Source organism: Panthera pardus, unplaced genomic scaffold, assembly GCF_024362965.1.
Source record: "Panthera pardus isolate Hobbes unplaced genomic scaffold, ASM2436296v1 HiC_scaffold_3, whole genome shotgun sequence".
Taxonomy (NCBI): Eukaryota; Metazoa; Chordata; class Mammalia; order Carnivora; family Felidae; genus Panthera; species Panthera pardus.
In genome coordinates this window covers 39,258,608-39,281,776 of record NW_026526876.1, presented here as the reverse complement: position 1 = coordinate 39,281,776, position 23,169 = coordinate 39,258,608, and the positions used below count along the sequence as shown (strand labels likewise).

The following is a 23,169-nucleotide window of genomic DNA, read 5'->3' as shown; positions in this document are numbered from 1 at the left end:
ACTTTCTTTCGGACTTTGTTTTCCTTCCAGTAAAAACACGAAACATCTCTTAAAACTGTCATTAATCTCCATTGTTTACTCTTGTTACCAGCCATGTTTCTTTCATTCACTTACTGGCCCATGGAATGGGGATGTTTTGTGAGTCTGGTTGTTCTAAAATAATGCAGCAAACCATCAGTCTGGTATAAAGAAAAGCCACCTTATTGTCGTGGCTGGATCCTTTAAACACAGCTTTTTACCACCCACCACCCACCTCCCAAGAGAGATATTCTTACCACAGGGGAGAAAAATCAGAAGGTAGACTATGAAATTTTTATTGAAAAATGTACAAATTTACTTTAAACTGTGTAACTGGTTAGTCTTCTAAAACGGGGATTAAAAAAACAACAACAACATAAAATAGACATTCCTAAGATTCAAATCTGGTTTTTTTTTAAATGTTGCCTTTTTTTTTTTTAATTAATAGATATGTTTAAAAAGTAAGCTTAGTTATTGCTAGACTGGCAAAATCCCCTACTCCATTTACTGAGGTACTTAAAAATAACTAGCATGCTATATTATCTTTTTTTTCCCAGCTTTGTCTTGAGTTGGCATCGCTGCCCTTGTTTTTATCTCAACTGGCTGTAGCTTTTAGATAATATCATAAGGATTAACCAGTAACATCCTGCATCATCACTGTTTCCTAGGGGGAAATATTTGGTATTTGGTTTTTCTGTTGCAGCAAATAAAACCTCAGGAGCACCAGGAAATCGTCCTGGAAGTGTAATCCGCGTATATGGTGATGAAAACAGCGATAAAGTGACTCCGGGGACATTCATACCCTATTGTTCAATGGCACATGCCCAGCTTTGCTTCCACGGGCACCGGGACGCAGTGAAATTCTTTGTGGCAGTCCCAGGTGGGTTAGATTATTCTGTCGAGAAGTTGCATGTAATTATTTCTATCCCTTGGTCCACTACCTAGCCTAATGCTAAGTACTGGTATTACAGATAATTCCAATATATTATATGAAAAGTTCTATAATTGGAGGTTTTTTATAATGGATAAAGCACTATAGGGATATTTGAATGAAATTGCTTTGGAATCTCTCCTCTCTCCCCCAAGACGAACTTGTTGATTTTTATGTAAGAGACTTGCTTGCTTTTGAAAAGCAGTGGTACTATTTTGTCACCGCAGGGTACCAGAAATGGTCGTGGCCTAATAAAGGAGATGGCTAGAAGGAAGCCCCTGTCATCAGAATTGTGTACAGGAAGGGATGGAGAACACACTCCGGTGCCTGTAGCACTATTGTGGCAAAGAGCAGCAGGCTAGGGGTCCCTGCCTTGCTGCTCACGTAGTTCTCTTGAGCAGGTCACTTAACCTCTGCGCCTGGTCCTCATTTCCTTTTTTTTTAAATTTTTTTTTTTTTAACATTTATTTATTATTGAGAGACAGACATGGAGCGTGAGCAGGGGAGGGGAAGGGAGAGGGGGAGACACAGAATCTGAAGCAGGCTCCAGGCTCTGAGCTGTTAGCACAGAGTCCAACGTGGGGCTCCAACTCACGAACTGTGAGATCATGACCTGGGCCGAAGTCCGTCGCTTAACCGACTGAGCCACCCAGGCGCCCCCTTTTTTAAGAATTTTTTTAATGTTTATTTCTTTCTGAGAGAGAGAGAAAGACAAAGCACAAGCAGGGGATGGGCAGAGAAAGAGGGAGACACAGAATCTGAAGCAGGCTCCAGGCTCTGAGCTGTCAGCACAGAGTCCAACGTGGGGCTCGAACTCACAAACAAGGAGATCATGACCTGGGCCGAAATCGGACCTTCAACCAACTGAGCCCCCCAGGTGCTCCTCTGGTCCTCATTTCCTAAGTGGATGTGACTGATCTCTGCTCTGCTCACCTCACTTGTGGTGAAAATTAATGAAAGTGCTCTAGAACTATAAAGCACCATGTAGGTGAGAGGCGTAGTGGTGATATCCGGTGACAAATGTTCTGCCCACTGACGATACTAAACTGATGTGACTGACCACCTGCAAGCAGGACCCATGCCTGGAAGTTTTCCCCCTAGGGTTTCTGTCCCATTTCATGCTCAAAGATTCGACCTTACAACTTAAACTTTAGAGTAAATGGCACATGTACTAGTAATTTATTTGCCTAATCTAAATTACAAATAAGATGTATTTTTCTTAAATATGAGAGGAAAACCATGGATTTGAAATACATTTAAATATTAATTATGAATATCCAAACTCCTAGCACTTAAGTTGAAGACCTTTTCCAGTGTCTTACACAAATGCACATGTACCTTTTCTGGAGCCCCTCAGATCAAACGATGTAGATTGTAATACTCTGAAGCAGCCAGCTAAGGCCTGCCTGGCCATACACAGGTCTCATAATGGATTTGGATCCATTCCTGCTTTGGCGCAAAATGGCTCTACTTAGATTTTCAAATTGGGTTCTTATGACTCTTATAGGTGTTTTCTGATCACGTAGAGGCTTCTGGCATTCCCAATACTTTGGTTGTATCATAATATATTTACCTTTTTATTCAACTTTCTGAAAATATTCAGAGAAAATGAGCCTTCCCCCACCCCAGTCCGTGGTAAGTAATAGTCACTTCTTTTCTGGCACAAATAGGTCAAGTCATCAGTCCACAAAGTGGCAGTGGTGGCACAGATCTAACAGGTGACAGAGCAGGGCCATCTGCACAGGAGCCTGGCAGCCAGACGTCCTTGAAGTCTATGCTCGTCATCAGTGGAGGAGAGGGCTACATTGACTTCCGAATGGGTAAGTCGTTGGTTCTGGGAGCTCGGTTTCCACTGTGTTCTGTAACCCCGTGCTGCCAGCACGGAGCCCGACCCAGGGCTCAGACTCCCCAACCACGAGAGCATGGCCTGAGCCAAAGTCCACAATTGAACACTTAACCGGCTGAGCCACCCAGGCACCCCTAGCATAACGTTTTTAAATGTAAAAACCAGACCAGAGTTTTTACGTTCTTAGATCGTGTCTTGAGTCTTTTAAAGCATGCCCCAGCACACAGTTTGACCTTGCTGTGGGAGGAGGTGGGTAAAGGAGAGTCTGGCCTGCAGAGAAACATGCAAACCTTGAGGTGCTTTTCCGCCGTCCCTGTTCCCGTCCCTGTTCCCGGCTGATGGTAGCGATGTTTTCTTTGCCCCGCTGACGTTCCGGGGAGACACGTGACAGAACTACAGCAGGTGGGCGGTGTGTCTTGGCCCCTGAGGCCAGAAGTAGGGAGGGTTCCGCCAAAGAGGCTGTGCCGTGAGACCAGTTGTTCAGCTGGTTAGAATAGCCCTGCTCTGCTGCAGCAACACCGCTGATGCACCTTTGCTTTTGTTTTTGTTTTTTTTTTATTTTCTTTACATGTTTGTTTATTTTTATTTTTATTTTTTAACATTTATTTATTTTTGAGACAGAGAGAGACAGAGCATGGATGGGGGAGGGTCAGAGAGAGGGAGACACAGAATCTGAAACAGGCTCCAGGCTCTGAGCTGTCAGCACAGAGCCCGACGCGGGGCTCGAACTCACGGGCCGCGAGATCATGACCTGAGCTGAAGTCGGCCGCTCAACCGACTGAGCCACCCAGGCGCCCCAACATGTTTGTTTATTTTTGAGAGAGAGACAGAACGTGAGTAAGGGAGGGGCAGAGAAGGAGGGAGACACAGAATCGGAAGCGGGCTCTAGGCCCTCAGCTGTCAGCTCAGAGCCTGACTCGGGGCTTCAACTCAGAAACCGTGAGATCATGACCTGAGCTGAAGTCAGGCACTTAACCGACTGAGCCCCCCAGGCGCCCCCTGATGATGCACCTTTGGAGAGAGGAGTATGGTTTGCTTGCACGGGGCCTTGGAGAGCAGTGTCTTTGATCAGGACCTCATTTCTCGAGCTCACTTAGCTATTTCTGGGAGAACCTATAGCCTGTCTGTGACTTCAGTCGCATTTCTTCATCACCACACTGTCCGCTCACTACCTGTCCTAAACTTGACAGTCATGGGTTGAAGAAGCTCAGTGTCAGGGTGCCCCGCTGGCTCAGTCGTTAGAGCGTGCGACTCTTGATCTCAGGGCTGCGAGCTCGAGCCCCATGTTGGGTGTAGAGATTGCTTAAAAATAAAATCTTAAAAACAGAAAAAAACCCAAAAACTCAGTATCTCAGTACAGTGAGTGGCGAATCTGCTGTCTCCTACTGCTAGGAGTATGTGAAACAGGCAGTTTCTGTTTCTGTGTGCTCTTATGGGTTGTCTCTGATGGGAGAGCTTTACTGTCACCGACGACAAGCAGGGGTTGTTTGGATGTAGCTAGTTTGGGTGCGTGGGCGCCATCTCCACGCTTTCACATTTATAGTCCCATTTAGTCTCACTTCTCAGTTTGAAATAAATGAGAGTAGACCCTGTCCCTTTGGATCGACAGAGGGTTGGATGGCTTTGACTTCTTGGCTTCTCCTCATTTCTGTTAATGTCAGCGTGCAGACGTATTGGGGTGAGTTTCCAATGTAGTATAGTGAACTCACTTTTATCCTTGTGGTCTGAAAAATGAATTCGCCTTTTCAGAAGCTGGGCGAGTGAAGGTTCTGACCCAGGGTATGTGTTGTACTGTGTGCTCTGGAAGCGGAGTCAGCCGGGTTTTGTGCACACCGTTCACAGACCTGTACATGGGCTTGCGTGTTCCATGCTCCACCTAACCCGAGTCTCCTTATCGCCCCCCAGGTGATGAAGGTGGAGAATCAGAACTTCTTGGAGAGGATCTTCCACTTGAACCTTCTGTCGCCAAAGCAGAAAGGAGTCACCTGATAGTGTGGCAAGTGCTGTACGGCAATGAGTGAGCACATAGGAAACCGGTGGAGACAGGGAAGCTGTCTCTTCTGCATGGTTTATTTTCCCTTTCCCCTTAATTTAATGCTCTCTTTGTGAAATCAGTTTCACCACATAATGTGTGAGCATTTTTTTTTCCTGTTAACTTTCTATCACAAGACCTGTCCTTCCCGTAACAATACAGGAACTAGCTGTTTTACTGCACCAGTGTTCCGGGCGATTTCAGTACGTTATGAACAAATCAAAGAATGTTTACTCTCTGCAAACTGAATTCTAGGAAGCAATCCAGATGTGGTTCAGTCTGCCACAGCTGATGTCACTCACTTCGTTTGATGGGGTCACTTTTGAGCTGTCGCTAATAATGGCATCCATGGGAACACTTGATAAGTGGAACTAGACCATTTGGTACAATTATAGTCTTCCCCGTGTATTATAAAATTGACACAAACTAGTATCAGGTGGATTATCAGGAGGTCTCTAAGTGTCCCAGGGGGCTAAAAGCTAATTGTAAATTACTTTCACTTTCAAATCTGACAAATCTTGTTTATATATGGTATATAAAACCTTGTTTTCATCAGATTTGGGGGGGGTTTTATATTGAAGAAATTAAGACTACACTATTTAAATAAAAGATTCCTGTTTCTGACTTATTAGAGCTCTACAGTTTATGAGGCCTGCTCTCTGGATATTGTGATGATGATTCTTTCTGAGACTAGTCTCCCTCGTTTTCATACTGACATGTCGGAAAGGGTTATCGTTGATACGGCTCAGAAGATCGCTTCAGCAGTGGGAGGATTTGTCTTTAAGGAAATTGTGTTTTGGGTTCCTGTATCAATGGATGGTGGTGGTTGGGGAAGGTTTCTCCAGGTAAAACATTCACCTGTTCACCAGTTGTGCTGGGACTGCTCTTGCCGGTTCACAAGAGTAAAGCAGCAGCCGTGATACAGTGGCCTGTGAACTGAAGGAGGGACTTGATTAGAAACAGTATTTTCTCTGGTTCTGTGTAGAACCACAGAACAACTAGCACTTGATGTTTTGTATGTAAGTGACACCTTGAAGCTTTTGTGCCCTTTTGAGATGAAAATGCCACCAGCAAAGAGGAAGGCGATGAAGGGGAAGAAGACAAGGCCAAGATACCGTAAAGTAAGAGTTGACATGTTTATCTTTTTACTCATAACACCCATTTCAAAAGCTGAGTCCGGGTTTCACGGATTTTCTTGTTTAATAAGTTTTTAAAGACCATCACGCTGCAGTTCTCCCCCTCGCGAGCTTCTTGAAAAAATGCGTGATTTACCATTTCTTTAAGCAAAGCTAAATGGAAATTTAAGTGTTATTTTAAAAATATAAACCTGTTGAGTAAGGGCCCCCGATCCCCAGAAGGAGTGCTTGAAGGAAAAGTAAGCAAACACAGGTCAGGTCTCAGACTGTGTAAGTGGTCGGAAGCACCGGGTGTTGGTTGTTTCTGAGCTGCCACGCAGAGGTATTTGTAAAAAGCGTGCCGCTGTCCTCAAGCATCTACGTGATTCAGCTAATTGATAAATACGTGGGATGTAATGAGCCGGAGGCAGCCTTTGGATCCCCTGCGCCACGATGTGTCTGTGAGCACATCGTGTACACGATGAAGCGGTGGCCACTTCAGATGGCCAGGAGAAAGGAACCCCCTTTGGCAAAAGCTGCAGCGAAAGGCTGATTTTTTTGCTCGAGATACTTAGTCACTTTTTCAAGGCACCAAAACTTAGGCCCCCTTTTCATAGCGTTCAGCTATATTTTTATTTTAAATCTGAGCCACTTTGGGCACTACCTAAAAAAATCCCCACGTCATTACAACATTTTGGGGGAGGAATTGTATAAATTCACAAAAAGGAGACACCAAAGTGTTTGGGAATTTTAATCCCAAGAAATAAACATCCCAGAGTCAGACCCCACTTGCTGTTCAGTTTGTACACGTTTGTGTGATCAAATGTAATTTAGGAAATCAGGAGTTAAAAGATGAAAAATGCGTACATGTTACAGTGGTTCTAATTGTTCTTACTGGCTTTAGTATAGGGGTGTAGCTATTTTATCTAAAGCCGTCAGATTATCTGTGGCCCTGTTAATTAACATCAGGGACTAGAGAGAGTACAGAAATGCTTGTACAATTTGTTTTAAGGGCTTGTCCTTATATAATTGTAATATCGTTTAAGTATCTTCTGCAGATCACTTTACTCCCCTTCCCCTCCCTTTCCCCAACAATAGGTTTATATTCTTGTAACGTTCACTTTGGTCAAGGTGGTAACATTCACTTTGGTAAGAACCAAAATGTAAGCTTCTTGCGAGCAGCGAAGCGTTGGTGCACACTGCCTATAGCTTCCAACTCGAGGGTAGAGAAGAGGCTTGAATACCTCGGGTTGGTCTCTCCATGTAAAAAATACATGTATTGCCCCTGTTGGAAGAAATAAGGGATACCCGAGAATTTTCTCATTTTGTTATGCGCGGGTCATGTATGAGGTTGAACCATGTGAAGTTGCCGACGCTCGACCATTGCTAATCTACACAAATGTCAGTATCACATACCCCAACCCGATGCTTACTATGAAATGCAGGTTAAAATCCCTGGGAGGCAAAGGGAGAATGTTCTTGAAGAACTACACCATTTTGAGAGTGTTTGTCTCCAACCTGTGTGGATCTACATTTTTTAAACAGGAAGGGATATCTTAATAGATGCAGCTTGTTGAGAGTGTAAAACATTTTGAGCACAAAGTATGCAGCACATAACTTTTCAAATGAAGTGTGTTTGCATAGAAAAGATGAAAATACATTCTCTCAGTTGCTGTATTGTTCATTTCTTGTAAAGGTCTTACTACATTTGAGAATAGACCCTTTAACATAGGCTGCCTTAGTAACAAAACAAAGCAAAACAATTGTCTCATAATATTAACTGTCCTAAAGAATGTGCGTCTTTCTTGCAAATGCTGTGGAACTGAATATTTATTTCCTTGTGAGTATTATGACCGTTACCAAAGGACTCCACCAGATTTAGGGCTCTTCTTAATTGATCATGTTGAGAAAGGGACTCGTTTGGCCCCCGTTTGTAACATGGGAAGAGTAGAGAAGAGAGAATTAAATGTGGAAATCATCAGTGCTTTTCTAACAGGGTGACGCTGTTTTGTAACACTAAATGTCTTCTTCTTTCTCTTAAAAAATTAAGTTTTTATTATTAATTTTGTCGTACATTTCTCAATATATTTGAATATATTTTAACCATTTTATGTTCTGAATTTGTTTTTTTGTCCTAGACATTTTATCCAGACTTTTACTGGCCTCTATAATCTGAGAAATGGGTTCTAGAGTGTCCCACTTGTTGTCTCTTAGAGGCTGAGGCTTCATTTCTATGAGCAAAAAGCTCACTTAGCAATGTAGTTATTTCGGTATTTATTTCTATTATGGAATCCCTGGGGTTCGGAATGTAACTTTGTACATGAAATATATATAAATATGTATATGAAACACGTATGAGGTCCAGTGTATTTTGTTTTGTTTTTGCTTTTCCTAGGGGTCTGGACTTGGTTTTTATTCAACAGTCTAATCATCTCCCCCCATCACACAGGGCATTTCTGAGGGTGAGGACTGTCACCCTTTGACACTGACTGAAGGTGAGCAGTGGGGAATGCAGGAAGAACGTGTCTGCTCGGCTCACATGTTCAAATGAGATGTGAGTAATAGACAATAGGGCTTTCTAGAAATGTGGGCGTGCTGAGTAACAACCCACGCATGATACAAGGCATACCATTTGCCAGGTTGACTCAGTAACGAGAGGCAGGCTGTAATGTAGATGTTAATAATACAGTGTGCTTACTTGTGACCCATTTGCTTGGGAGAGACTCTGGAAGGAAGGATGATTATAAAACTAATCATGTGGTAGCACGATGTGAACCCACATTCAGTGCAGTGGTATTCAGTCCAATCCGGTGTATTTTGTTTACAAGAAACGCGGGGTTCTGACGTGACGGTAAAAGTAGCCCCGATCAGCATATTAACAGGACAGTTCACTCGGTGAAGGCACAGCCGTCCATCCAGTTGAGGTTGGATGCCCTAGAGTATAACTAATAGCCTGGCTCATTCCTGCTTGACAGGACCTTCCCCAACTGCCCCTCAGTCCTCCGGGGCCTGCCAAGTCATTGTTTTGGAAACTTATGAATTCTTTTCAGCCTCATTCAGACATTTTACTGAGCCAGCCAGGCTTCAGGTGAGAAGCCAGGGGAGCAGCACAGGAAAGGACACGTTCATTGTAGTTTTTTGTTGGGGGAACGGGACTGGAACACTGTCCTCATCACGGGAACTGTGGCCGGCAGTCCCACCCTGTGGGGAAACTGTGTTTCAGGCCCTCGTGGAGAGAGACTGCTTAAGCCCCGAGCTCGCCCTCACCAGGCCCCCAGGCTTCTCCCATTCTGTGTAGGCAGGAGAGCCCTGGTGACCACAAAGGGCACGGGCTTAATTTTCTGCAGTGGCCAATTTGTTAGGAAAGATTTTGCAGTGAGGGACTTCTCGGAATGTCTTAAATACTCATAATAATATAGTTCAGTTTTATTTTTAAGTTTATTTACATATTTTGAGAGAGAGAGAGAGCACAAGCTGGGGAGGAGCAGAGAGAAGGAGAGACAGAATCTCAAGCAGGTGCCACACCGTCACCGCAGAGCCCTGTGTGGGGCTGGAACTCGTGAGAGCATGACCTGAGCCGGGACAGAGAGTCGGACACTTAACAGATTGTGCCGCCCAGGCACCCCAATACAGTTCGGTTTTAAACTCCTTCCCTTTAGAGACTTGGGTGGTATACAGTGGGAAAGAAGTCTCTAGACCTGTCCAAGCTCTACCCCTACAGTGACCCTGGGCAAGTCACTTTATTTAACGTGGCACCCCAGAAACACTCATAAAGGCATAAAACTCCACCCCTGAATACTGAACTGGACTCTGCTGGGCCTGGACCCAGGCATCTGTGAGGCGTCACAGGTAAAGTGTGATGTGTGGCTTCTGCTGAGGAATAACACCTGCGGACCTTCGGTCTGTCACATGTTAAAGGAGGGTGGTGTATCCAGGTGATCTGAAAAAGCCCTGGCTCCAGCCCCCTCTGCTTCCGTGACTCTGGCTCTTTGGCCTTGGTCTGTTGTCTGTACAAATACCAACCATACCCGCCTGCCTGCACACCCAGGGTTTTGCCCAGTCCCCCGGGAGGCCCAGATATTTTAATTTCTTAAAATGTCCAATTTATCAGAACGACACTCCTCGACTTTATGTCCCAGCAGAACACTGGCTCCTAGCCACAGACAAAAAGTACTTGTGATTTGATCTGAGTTGAGGCCCAAAGGAGAGGCAGAGCACCAAGCCCCTGCCTTAGGGCACCAGCAACTTCCTGTAGGAGCTGCAGCTCTGCCCACCCCCCCCACCCCCCCGCCAGGCTGGGGGGAGGGGGGGAGGAGGGCAGGGGTACGGGCAGGCTCACCCGCGAGCTTGTTCCAGAAATTGCTTCCTTCTTCCTCTCCCGTCAGAAGTGTCCTATTCTATTGGAGTATTTGGAAAAACAGATACCGGGTGATTCTGCTCCTTCCATCGGGAACAGCTGCTTGAGAGGAGCTCAAGCCCATCTGGATTCAGACACATCTGTTTTCCAGGAGCAGAAAGCTTCATTCATTCTTAGCTGGTTCTTAGCAGCACATGGTGACCCACCAGCAGGCGTGATCACCCCAGGCTCAGCCCATTACTCTGTACTTTTTGGTTCATGGATACTGGAAGCTTAGGGTACTTTGAACTTACTGCTACCTTAAGAGTGTAAAGGGGATATTTCGTCTCCCACTCGGTCAGGCTATCTTGTCACACACACACACACACACACACACACACACACACAAGCCCCGACCCTTCAGATGTTACCGTGACTAGCCTGCATTTGCGTAACATCTAATAGCACTTTCTGAAGGTGTTTACTCATAAAAGTAAATGAGGTGATCCAGAGGCCTGGCTGGCCCTGGGAGGGGCCCTTTGCCCATTGGTAAACAGGTCCAGCTGACAGAAGTAAAGGCTTCGGGTCTTCACTGAGGCTGTAACCAGACGACTCCACCCTCGAGGCCACTGCAGGCGTGTTGAGAGAAGAACCAGATCTCAAGCCAGACCTGGGTGTGAATTCTGGGTCTACTGTTGCCTAATTTTTGACCTTTCACTAGTCACTTACCCATTCTGTTTCTTTATTTCATTATTATTATTTTTTTTAATGTTTATTTGTTTTTGAGAGACAGAGAACGAGCAGGGGAGGAACAGAGAGAGGGAGACACAGAATCCCCCCAAATCTGTGCCTTTTGCCACCTGTTGTTGGCCTGTTCTGCTTCTGTGGACACAGGCTTTTTATTTTGTAGGCAGTCTACATTTCTGTGTTGGGGAGGTTACCTGGGACTGTAAATAGGGAAACAGGAGCAAGTTTGACTTTTTTATTTTTTTTTTAACTTTTTAAATTATTTTTTTTTTTTTAATTTTTTTTTTCCAACGTTTTTTATTTATTTTTGGGACAGAGAGAGACAGAGCATGAACGGGGGAGGGGCAGAGAGAGAGGGAGACACAGAATCTGAAACAGGCTCCAGGCTCCGAGCCATCAGCCCAGAGCCTGACGCGGGGCTCGAACTCACAGACCGCGAGATCGTGACCTGGCTGAAGTCGGACGCTTAACCGACTGCGCCACCCAGGCGCCCCTTAAATTATTTTAGAGAGAGCGAGAGAGAGCAAGCGGGGGAGAGGGAGAGAGAAAATCCCCAGCAGGCTCCATGCTGTCAGCACAGAGCCTGACACGGGACTCGATCCCACGACTCTGGGATCATGACCTCAGCCGGAATCAAGAGTCGGGACGCTCAACTGACTGAGCCACCTAGGCACCCCAGAAGTTTGGTTTGTTTTTAACCAGAAAAGACGCCACTGCTTAGTGGCATCTCCAGCATTTGCCCTTCCTAGAGGAGCCTGGCAGAAACTGGGCAGATGCCTCCGGGCAGCTGGGCTGATCTAGAGACTTGATCTAGAGTCTTGGGCTTTGCCCAACTGAGGGTTTATCAGACCATTCTGCCCCATATTGAGGCCCTGTTTCTGGGGCCCCGGGGACAGCCCTCTCTTCCAAAGACCCCTCTGGCGTGATAGGACGCGAGCCCAAAGTCAGCATCTCAAAAGCCAAGTCGCAATACAAAATTGTTCATTCTAGCCCCTCTCTGCCCTTTGATCCATTAAAAGTCATCTCCTGCCTTGGGCCCTCAGTTTTCCTTTAAGAGCCGTGGCTTGGCTTGGATGAACTCCAAGGCTTCTTCCAAGGTGACACCTCTCTAGGGGCAAGTCATTTGTACCACGTGCAGTTTCAGTTATGAGGATGAGTAGTAGCCTTCAGGCCCCGCCAGACCCTTGATGGAGGGAATTCCTATAACCTGTACCACCAGGTACAAACCAGCCGCTTCATTCGATGCATCAGTTTGTCTCTGAGGTGTCAAGGCATTACTTCTGTGAGTGGGAGGACTATTGTCTTAACTAAGAAAACAGGGACACCTGGGGGGCTCAGTCGGTTGGGCGTCTGACTTTGGCTCGGGTCTTGTGGCTCCTGGGTTCGAGCCCCATGTCGGGCTCTGTGCTCACCGCCCGGAGCCTGGAGCCTGCTTCCGATTCTGTCTGGGTCTCTCTGCCTCCCCACCCCCCCACCACACACACCCTGTGTGTCTCTCTCAAACATAAGTAAACACTTAAAAAATTATTTTTTTAAATAAAAAGAAGACAGAAATTGTTGAGTTCTCTGGGTGCCGTGCTTCTCTGGAGCGTCTACCTTTTCCTTCTTGAACCTGGGAAGAGTCTACTTTAGGACGGCAGGTGAGCCTTCAGAGAGACTCTCCCTGGGGCCTCTCTGGCATCACCTGGGGGAGAAGAAGTGGGCGTTGACAATTGGGTCCTGGGCTTCCCAGTACGCCCCCCCCCCCTCCGCCCAGAGCAGAAAAGGGGTGGGGGCATGGGAAATGAACTTGTTCTGGAAAGCTGCCTTGAAAGAGAGGCTGGGCTCTGCTCCCTTTCGAACACAAGGTGGCATCGCGCTGGTGTTAGCCTCGCGTGTGTCAGCACCCAGAGAAAGACTGCCAGCCCCTCATCCCAGGCCAACCCAGACCAAGGAAGGTGCCTACTGGGGGGGCGGGTCACCTTGTACAGATAAGGTAAACACTTCCCGTTCCTAACAAGCATGCTGGGGCCCAGAGTGGCTGTTACGCCGATAGCAGAGATCTGACTAGAACTCTCGACCCTTAGTTCAGGGCTCTTTCTACGAGGCTGCCTCTTGATTCTCAACAGCCCTGAGTTGCTCTTTCATTCACCGGGGTCAAGGAAAACCCCTTTTCTCAGCCTCCCCACCAAGGCAGCCCACAGGCTGGGGACCCGAAGGGAAGGCAAGGTGGGCCCACCGCTGAGGTGAGCGGGGGGTTCATACGGGTGAGAGGAACATTGGCCCAAGGGATTAAAGAAGGGGGGTTTTGAAAGCATCCACGCCACTGATGGTTGGCCTTTGAAGTCACAGAGGAATTTCTGCTGTGGCCACCTATGAATAAGGCTAAAGGAAATGTCACGGAGTCAGCTTAGGGAGCTGCTTCAATAGAAACTTCAGCCAAGGCCAATAATAAATGGGAGTTACATAACTCAGCAGGTCACAGCACTAACTAAGCCCTTTATAGGCCATCAATCCACATTTGTTTCCTGGATTTTATAACTGCTGCTGAAAAGGGGGAGCGGTGGGGGTGAGGATTAGAGGAAGAGGGCTGTGTGGCTGGACTCCGACTCCAAGCCCACACCACTGCTGGGGTTGGCCCTTGGGCATCCAGACGAGGGACCTTGTGCCGGGGAACCCGGACTCCCCCGTCTCAGACTGCTCTGAGGAGCCACCAGCTTCAGGTGGCCCTCAGTTTTCTGTCACATGACAGGGTTGGGCAAGATGAGTTCTAGGATCCCTTTCCACCCCACGGTTCTAAACATCAGGAGCAAAAGGGTAGGAATCGGGACCGCCTAGGGCCGCTCCCACCCGCACCACCACCACCAAAGGTGGTTGCAAGAAGCTGTTGGGTCCTCTTGGTGGCCAAGGGGGAGAGTGAGACTTGAAGCTTAATGGGGGCAGGCCCAAGGAGGAGATGAGGCCAGCCTGGGTGGGCTGGGAGCCAGGTCCCTTGCTGCGGCCTCCTCCGTGGCCTGCAGGTGCTCTACACCAGAAGGCCCCCCATGCACACGTGCGCGCGCGCACACACACACACACACACGGGTCTGGAGGACAGTGGTATCTCGCGACAGCATTTGCCATCCTCGGGCCTGGGGAGTTCGACGCCTGAGAGTGTTCAGGGTTGCTCCAGGGCCCTTGTCAGGTGGTTATGAATGTCCCAAACCACAGCCAACAGACTCCATAGGTGGCTTCTGCCCCTCACCCCCCTGGGGTCTGGAAGACCACTCCTAATCACCCGCATGCCGTTCAGAGTTCCTCCGTCCTTGCCCAGCCTCCTGCACAAAGCTGCAGCAGAGAGGGCCCAGTGCAAAGCCGGAGGAAGGGCCTGGGAGCCACGCTTGGTGGGGGCAGGAGGACGGCAGAAGGCTTGTGGCTGTGGAGAATGGCGGGAAAGCTGGATGCGAAAGCTGGATGCGAGTGCGAACAGCCAGAGGGATGAGGGTTCTCGAAGCAGCGACCAGGCTGCCCGGCCCTTCTTAGGGGCCAGAGCCCAGAACTTTCCTGATGGGATCACACCTTGGGCAGGATGCCCCCGGCCAGCCAAGGAGCCCTCACAGAAGATGTCGGAGGTGGGATGGTCCACAGCCTCAGCACCCCTGGGAAGGCAGGAGCATGGGGCGCTTGGGAGGAGGTGGGCAGTTTCCCAGGCGTGCCAGCAGCACAGCAAAACTACAGAAGAAAAGGGAAAAGTCGGGGTGCCCCACCATCAGCAAGGAATTTCCAACTTAAGACAAAAACGTGTCCTCAGAGAAGAGAATCCTGTGGCAGGAGAGTACTCCTACCTGGAGAATGGTCCAGACCCTTTCGTGAGGCCCTTTCACTGGTACTCAGCCTGTCTGAAGTCCTTGGGTCTGGCCTCCGCCCTTCCTCAGTGCTTGCCCCCACCCCCACCCCCCCACCCCCGGGCCGCTTCCTGTTCAGGAACAGCTGCAAGTCTGGGCTTGTCCCTCTGGTCAGCTGGGCTTCCAGACAGACATCCCAGCCTGACACCTTTGCTGGGGTTTGGAAGGTAGTGGTGCCCTGTCTGCCCTCGACACCCACTCCCTCCTCGCACCACATTGAACAGGTGCCTTAAGCTGAGACCCAGAGGTGGGGGGAAGGGGAGGGGTGGTTGTGGTTTGAATCCCCTGGATCCCCCAGTCTCAACAAGAGGCCTCCAGAAAGGGGGTCACAGGGTCCCACTCTTTCAACTGGCCTGACCCACCCTCCTCAAACGCAATCCCATAGGCTATTCTACCTGAGTCAGGTGGACCAGCAAAGCAGAGCTCTGGCCAGGGGGTAAGGGTTCTGATCCGGGCACCCCGGCCCCGTCTCAGGGGAGACGGCAGCGCCTTATTTGGGAACAGTTTTTGTAGCGAAGACACTTGACCCCACGGCCGCTGAGGCTGAAGGAAGGGCAGGTGCCAGCTGAAGTGAGCTGGCCAGCTCCTGGCCTCAGCTCCACACCACCTTCAAAGGTCTTCTTGGTCATCCCCCTGCCTCTGCACAGGGCTCCTCCGACACAAATCCTCCTCTCCGCCTGGGGTCTCCCTGCTGAGTCTGAGGATTTTTTCCTCCGGTCGTCTCCCCTCTCTCTGCCCCCCAAGTGCAAGCGAAGGGGGTGGGCGGATGGATTAAAAAGAGACCGAGGGAGACCCAAGGCTTGAGAGCAGAAACGGTGAGTGCCCAGGTTCCAACACAATTTACATGCCAGGAGGGCGAGCTCCTCCTTCCATGGCCTGCTTTTTCTTTGTTGAAAGGCTTAAGTGAGCACCGGATGGACTGTTCTAGAAACTCTGCCCCAGGCAGGGTAGAGCAGAAACACCAAAAGCATTGCAGAAAATTCTGTGACGGTGAGAGGGTGGTCGGGATGTGTGCCCATCCCCCCTCTGCCCACCTAGGCAGAGCTAGGCTGTCCCAGGCCAAGAAAAGGCCTTAGGACAGGAAGGTCCTTTGCTAACAACACAGGGCAGGAGGTGGGCCTGGTCCCGGGTCCTACGTTTGCATTGCTTTCCTCAACCCTCGAGGCAGTGGTGAGGCAGGGGCTTCCCCAGCGGACAGAGGACTCCGAGACCAGGGTCTCTCTCCCCGGACACGAGGGGCAGGGGGAGACTCTCTTGTGCGACCTCTCTGTATTTAGCGGCCTCCTGACCTCTACTCACCAAATGCCAGTAGCACATGCCGTTGTGAGAACCAAAAATGTCTCCTGGCATTGCCAGATGTCTCAGGAGCAGACGCGCACCCGCTGGAGAACGGCTGTCTTACCCAGCAGGCGTCCAGAGATTCTGGGACAGGCCCACGTTTGAATCTGGATGGTCTGCCGCCTCTTTGGGGGTAAAAGTCCCCCTTGAAAATCTCTCCCCAGAATAGGGCTCCCACCCTCAGTTTCAAGTTTATGGGCTCCAGGGGCTCATTCATGGAGTGACTGTTCCCAGAGAAAGCGGTCTGGATGGAAAGCCGGCTGAGTCAGCCGGCCCACCTCCCTTTGGGGGGGGGGGTGCCTGCTGTGAAGGCCCCTTGGGGACCCCTTGGGGGTGAGTGTGAGCTGGGAGAGAGACGTGAGGGCGGGGCAGTGGGAGGCGCCCCCCCCCCATGTGGCCACGCCCCTGCATGTCCAGCAGCCCTGAGGCTGGGCAACCTCCCTCACCGGCTCGCAGATGGGTTGCCCTGACTCATGACCACTGGATGCGACCTGGCCTTGTCTCATTCCAGAAGATCCCTGCTATGACTGAGTGACCTCAACACTTACCCAGGTGGACCTGCCCCTAGAGGCCAGTGGATGGGACCAGTGGACTCAGGAGGTGGCCTTTGGTTCTGGGTTCTGGAATACGATGACGGAGGCAGTGGTGGGGAAGCTTGTAGACTCCAGGAACTTCCGCTCCCCCTGCTCTGTCGCATGCTGTAAAGACACCTGGAACGCAACACCAGATGCTAGTTCTCATTCCAGCTCTCTGGCCTCGGGTCCCTGGTCTGTGAAATGGGGGCGTTGGACTGGAGGAGGGTCTCTGACAGCTGACGTGCACTGAGCATGTCCTATGTGGCAGGGTATTTACGTCCATCCTATCATATAACTCATGCAACGCTCTAGGAGGCAGGCACTGTGATTACTATCCTCATCTTACAGCTGAGGACGCTGAGCTCAGAGAAGTTCAGTAACTCGCCCAAGGCCACACAGCCAGTCAGTGGAGGGGGCTGGGCACGTACCCAGGTCTGGCCCAGCGTCATTGCTGAGGGCAGCCGTCGCTCAGGTAAGAGGCCGGCTGACTGGGTAGTGGCCATGAGTATCAAGGATGGAAGAGGGAACACAGAGCGAGGAGGGGCCGGACCAGGCACCCAGCCCAGTGCTGGCAGGAGTGGAAGATGACTCCTGGGTTTGCAGCCCGAGGGACAGGAGGGCGGTGGTGCTATTAATAGACAGGAGAGTCAGGAGGAGGGGCAGGTTTAAGGCGAGATGATAGTGCATTCTCAGACACGCTGATGCTCATGTGCTCATAGTGGGACATTCAGGGCGAGATCCAGTACAATTAGGAAAGTTCAGCGCGTACAAAAGTACCTCCAAACACCAGCAACCCCGCCCCCTTACCAAAATCGAACCCCCAGAGCCCTTGGCCCCCAGCCCCGGGCTGAGGCTGCCCAGCGGGGTCTGCCCGAGCCCAAGTTCAAGTCCCACACTGACCGCTGGGGGTCACCACTGCCGCACAGAGGGAGGTGCGGCGGGCGGGCGTGCCACAGGGTCCACCTAGGGGAACGCAGCGGGGCAGAGGGGGAAGAGGTTTCGCCTTGTTTTAGGCGTGGGAGGGGAGGCTCACAAGACTCCGAGCTGCTGCTTGTCCCCAGGTTCCCAGGCATCTGGCAACACCACGGGAATTTCCGATTTACCTCCCGTCAAGTTCTGGGGACCTTAGAGCCCGAAGAGGAGAGGGAGCGGAGGAGCCCCCTTCCCTGAGGGCGCCGGGAGCGCCACGGGCCCAGCCGGTGGGGGGACACCATGTCCAGGGCGCTGGGGGCCGGCGACCTCGGGCAGCTGAGCCGGGAGCAGGAGCCCAGCTGTTCCCAATCTCGAGTCTCCCCTGACATTTGCGTCAGCAGCTCTGCCCTTTGACCTTTAATTCCCGGGAGTGGAGGGTGGAGGCAGCTTTGGCGATCAGGACTAATTATTTGCAATTCGATTCAACCAGCAGTTTATTGGGGTTTGGCCCGGCCGCCTGCCCTCCTCTCCGCCCCCCCCCCCCCCCATTTATAGCCTTGGCCTCCTTCGGAAGCTGGAAAGAACACAGGGCAGGGGTGGTTCTACCTGGGACACACCCCGGTTCCTCTTGTCTCCTGCTCCTGGGAGGGGCCTGTGGGCAATGACGCTTATAAAAGTGCTTTGAGACCCCCGGACAGAGGACGTGTCCCCATGGACACACCCAGCTCTGCCCGGTGCCCCCCGGGGCCGGCCTCCGGCTCCACTCCGGGCTTGCTGGGACACGTCCCAGGGTGGGTTGGCCAGGCCTGGAGGCGCTGGCCTCCCAGCCGCCTGTGAGTGGGTGCAGGGCTAGGAGGGGGGCAGACACCGCCCCAGCCACGGGGCTGCCCAGGTCCCGGGTCTCCTGTCGGTGTCCGGTGTCCCTCTATATTTGTCCTCTCCAAGGGGCAGGCAGCCAGCCGGCCCCATGACGTCTCCTCCGGGCCTGGGCTATTTTGGAGCCGGCCTTGGGGGGCTGGGGGAGGCAGGGGTGAGCGGTAAGGGAATGTTTCCTCCCAGCTCCAGGTCAGAGAAGAGGCTGAGGGCGTGTGGCACGGGGAACCGGCCCTGTGGCCTTTCTCAGAATTCCGTGTGTGGCTACTCAGATGTTCCTTCTGCTAGGGTTTCCTGGGGATGCCTGGGCTCCGGGGCTGTGAGGGCTGTCTGGGCAGGAACCCCAACCTCTTCTCCGCTCTCGGGGTTTTTCCAGCCATTGAGACATCGTCCCTCAGTGAAAACACAACTCCCTCCACTCGGGGTCTCACCTAGGACCAGAGCTAGCCCGGTGGCTCCCATCCTTCAGATTTCTCAGGGCACTGACATTTCCAGAAAACAACCTAGGATCTGACACGGTCACCAGGTTTGTATTTTGCTGAGTTAGGGACATTAAAAGGACATGTCAAAGGAAAGGTCCTTTTAAATACACACGTGCACACGCACGCACACAAATGAAAATATATAGTACAAGTGAAAGGGCCTTGCTTCACATCGAGTGGGTCTGGCTCTGTGAAAACCTCACTATGTTGTCCTTATTTTTCTCATTTTGCCACAAACAGATGAGAACATGGCAACAGCTGGCAGTGGGCACCCTGTCCGTGGGCTCACATTCCAGGAACCACTGGGCCCTTGCGGTCCCCACCTGGGCCCAAGGACCAAGGTCAGCAGGGGACCCCCTCCCCCCACCACTACCCTCTCCCGCTCCCATGCAGCACTTTGCTGCTTTCCGTCCTCCCCCCACCCCCAGCCCCAGTGTTCGCTGGAAGGGAGGCTGAGGACTGGTCTTGACACAGCTCTCAGGCTGTCTGGTCACTGTGCTGGTCACTGGTGCGGCCTGGCTGTCCCCGTGCCCCTTTGAACCCCATCTGGACAGAGCCTCAGGCACCCGGAACATCAGCCACATCCCGGCCTGTGATCTGAGACTAGTCTCAAAAGCTCCCTCCCTGAGCGTCCGTCCGTTCTGTAAAATGGGTATACTGACTCCTCGTGAGGATTGAGTGAGAGAGTGTTTGTGAAAGTATTTTGTGGACTATAAAGCTTGGGCAGGGGTGGTTATTATTATTATGAGAAACTAGTAAATGGCTGAAGAAAGAGCACCCCAAAAGCTGATCTCAGCTTCTGGGCACAAAGACAGTGCTCGCACCCACCCCCGTGTCTGTGATCTCGGGGCCCCTCCAACCCCACAAAGGAGCCAAGCAAGTCTGATCCCTGTGAGTCAAGGCGGCCTGGTCTATACCAAGGTCTTCTGCTTGAAATAGGGCCCGACCTCTGGCCTGTGCTCAGAGAAAGGGTCTGCCACTGGCAAAGGCTTCCATTTACTTGTGGTGGCCCCCCTGCATGGTTATGGGTGTTGTCACCCCCTCAATTGTGGACAAGTGTGTGGAAAGCCTCCCCAAGAAGGAGGCCCTTTGGGGGGGATAAGGAGCCTTGGGTCTGAGGACTCCGAGAAGGTCCCATCCCTGAACTTCAAGGTATCCACAAAGGAGCCGACGTGAAGGACTCCCTGTCTCCCATCATCCTCTGTTTCTGGGGCAGAGACTAGGAAATACACCAACCCGTGTTCCCAGGCCATTTCCACCACTTCCTCTGGCGTGTGGCTTCAGACACATCCCTTTGCCTGCCTGAGCCTCAGTTTCCTCATCCACAAAATAGGGATAAGAGTCCCTAACTCACAGGGGTTGCTGTAAGTGCCCATGGGATTATGTGTGAACGCCCCTGGAGGGGGCTCGCTCAAGAGGTCCCCCTCCCACCCTCCCACGAGGCCTTGGTGTAGCCACAGCTCCCCCCCGAAAACAACCAAAGTGTCCCCAGGAAGCGTGGGCCCGTGGCTGGGCTGCCTCCTCCACCCAGTAGAGGATCCCCGGGAGGTTTCCTCGTCCCAGCCAGGCCCCGGCTCCCCCCCACCCCTTCCCCCCAGCTGCTCGGCAGCCAGTTGTCATGAAGTCATTGCCACCTTCCCCAGCCTGCAGCACCCCCCCCCCCACCTCCGCCCCCGTGCTGACATCCCATTTGGCAAAGAGGTTGGAAAAGCCGCTGACTCTTCCAGACCCTGAGTTCATGGACTGGTCAGGGCCTGTCAGCCACAGGCTGACCATGTGGGCAGAGGGGGTTTACAGAGCGAGGGAGAGGCCCCTCCAGGCTTTCACTCCCTGCCTCAAGCTAACCCCAGCTTCTGAGACACTCCTCCACTCCTCCAACACAACACACACACACACACGCACACACACGCACACACACACACACCTCCATGTATATACCTGGACCTAGGTACGTGTGACTTGCCCCCCCCCCACTTGTATACACACTCTCCCCTTTCTACTCCCACGGAAACCGTCCTACACACACACACCGAGATACCCACTCCCGCTCCATGTATAGAGTCTTTTACTCAGCCACTTACCCACGAAAGCACACTCTGAACCCATGTGTGGCTGCACGCACACATGCGTGTGCCCACACGGCATCTCCTGACACACTGCATGGGTTCCCGGCCACCACAAGCCGCTCAGAGCTGGCCATTCCTGACTTTCACCCCCGGCCTGTGCCCTTGGGCCCCTTCCAGCCGAGAGGAACACTCACAGACGGAGCCAGACTCGGAGTGGAGAGTCTCTGAGTCCCTAGACCAGGACCCCAGGCAGCCAGAGCCGAAACGGCTCATCCCAGCCAACCCCCCTCAATCTTATTTGTGGAAACTGTGGCCCAGAGAGGGCAAGGGGATGGTCAAGCCACACAGCCGAAGTTCTTCCAAGTATTTCAAAATGCCTGAGAGCAGGGTGGAAAAGGAAGGAAGCACCCAGGCTCCTCCCTCCCTCACCGCCAGCCCCCTCAAACCTCCTGACTCAGTTCTTCCCTTCCCTGGGCAGAACCAGCCCCACGGCAGAACCATTCCTCCAGGATGACTGCCAAGACCGGGTGTTGTGCGAGACGTTCGCCCTCTGCCCTGGGTGCGGGTCACTCGAAGCTGCACAGGGGGAGGGGACCCACTGTTGAGATAAAACCTTCCCGGGCCCTCTTGTTCCCTGCCTCAGTTTCCCTCCTCAGGACTCAAGACCCGCAACAGCTGCCTGGACTGTGGCTCCAGGCACTGCCTTTGTGCCCTAGACCATCAGCTCCACAGGGGGAAAGATTTCTGCCTGGAACTGTGTCTGGCACCTAGCAGGTGCTCGGCAAAACTGTATCGCATGAATGGAGAGGCCCTCCCCACCCCAGCCTCCTTTGTCATAATCAGGGGGCCTGGTGCCCAGCTACTTCCCATCGGCCAGCAGTGCGGGATCTGCCATGGGTGGCCGTGTCACCGTGGGCCAGTCACTTGCTCCCCAGAGCCTCGGCTGCACGGAGGAACGAGGGGCCACTGCTGCGGGGGCGTGCAGTTTATCTTAGGTGATTCCAGGGACCGTGTGGGGGGAGGGGGTCCAGTCTCGGGGCTGCCTCCTTCCCACTAAAGGAGGAAGCCCTCTGAGCAGACAAGGCTGGGGAGCCCCCTCTTAGAAACAAAACTGCCACCCAGAGCAGACCAACATTTTCAACCTGGGAAGCCACGGGACGAGAGTAGTTCTGAGTATTTCTCACACCTTTCCCCCAAACGCACCCACCTCTCCCAACTCACACGTGGCGGGTTCACCTGAGGGAGCCACGGGGCACCAGCTCCGGCCAACATCCTGCTTCCTGCAGGGCCTGGGGCGGGCACACAGGGGTGTTTGTTCATAATGGGCGGCAGGAGATGCTAATCGCTGCCGCTCGCCGGGCCCCAGCTGAAGGTCAGGAGGTAAGGCGACCCGTGGTTATAAATAACTGTGCCTGGCCCGGCCCCAGAGGGCAGTGCTTCATCTGCGCCCCTCACCGGGTCACCCTCCTCGGTCCCTGACTGTGGCAACCTAGCCTCCCAAAGCCCCAACCCGCAGGGATCTTTGGGGGCGAGGCGCAAGGTCACATGGGGCCCCTGGGCTGCCCTTGCCCGCGAGTGGAGGAGACGCAGGTGTTCTCTGCTGGGGGTGGGGCGGGAGGCACCGAGGCGAACACAGCCTCACCCAGGGGCCCAAGGTGCGGAGAGGCCGTGGACGTAACCCGGGGACCCAGGCAGCCCGTACCCCTGCACTCTCATCTCCCACGCCAAGCCTGTCCCCCAAGCCCTGCCTCCCAGCTCATGGCTTGTGACAGCTGGTGGCAGGGCCGCCCAGGGTAAGGCAGCCAGGGAGGGATAGCCCCAGGCCCGCTTCTAGGGCCTAAACTGTAACGGTGCCATTTACCTTGGGAATTGACCCCAGAGCTCCCGGCATCCTTGGGGCTTCACGGAGCCAGAATCCCCAGTCTGGAGCTTGGGGAGTCTCGGAAATGGGGGCGGGGGGAGAGAAAGTCTGGTGGCACCAATGAGGGGCAAGCACAGCACAGGCACGGTAGACATCTGCCCACCACCTCCCTTT

General features: G+C 52.1%; 1 protein-coding gene and 2 long non-coding RNA genes across 9 annotated transcripts in view; 1 reads left to right on the top strand and 2 right to left on the bottom strand.

Annotated features, from left to right (window-relative positions):
• SPAG9 (sperm associated antigen 9) overlaps window positions 1-8,293 on the top strand; it is a 131,693-nt gene extending 123,400 nt beyond the window's left edge. For all 6 annotated transcript variants that reach the window (XM_053893178.1, XM_053893179.1, XM_053893180.1 and 3 more), the window contains 3 exons: window positions 722-898; window positions 2,620-2,769; window positions 4,701-8,293. In XM_053893178.1, the coding sequence (XP_053749153.1) occupies window positions 722-898; window positions 2,620-2,769; window positions 4,701-4,816 (443 nt within the window). In that variant the 3' untranslated portion in view covers window positions 4,817-8,293. The remainder of the gene's footprint in view (window positions 1-721; window positions 899-2,619; window positions 2,770-4,700) is intronic.
• A 2,832-nt stretch (window positions 8,294-11,125) lies between these two features.
• LOC109247272 (uncharacterized) lies at window positions 11,126-22,627 on the bottom strand. The gene is made up of 3 exons (XR_008418739.1): window positions 22,356-22,627; window positions 16,775-16,936; window positions 11,126-11,225 (listed from the first exon to the last, which is right to left on the bottom strand). It is a non-coding gene; the product is annotated as an uncharacterized LOC109247272 (long non-coding RNA).
• Window positions 12,563-16,449, bottom strand: LOC128774230 (uncharacterized). 2 transcript variants are annotated; one of them, XR_008418741.1, is made up of 3 exons: window positions 15,284-16,449; window positions 14,563-14,715; window positions 12,563-12,709 (listed from the first exon to the last, which is right to left on the bottom strand). It is a non-coding gene; the product is annotated as an uncharacterized LOC128774230 (long non-coding RNA). The 2 variants fall into 2 exon arrangements; XR_008418740.1 differs by lacking the exon at window positions 15,284-16,449 and having other exon boundaries at window positions 14,563-14,819.
• Window positions 22,628-23,169: the final 542 nt, after the last annotated feature.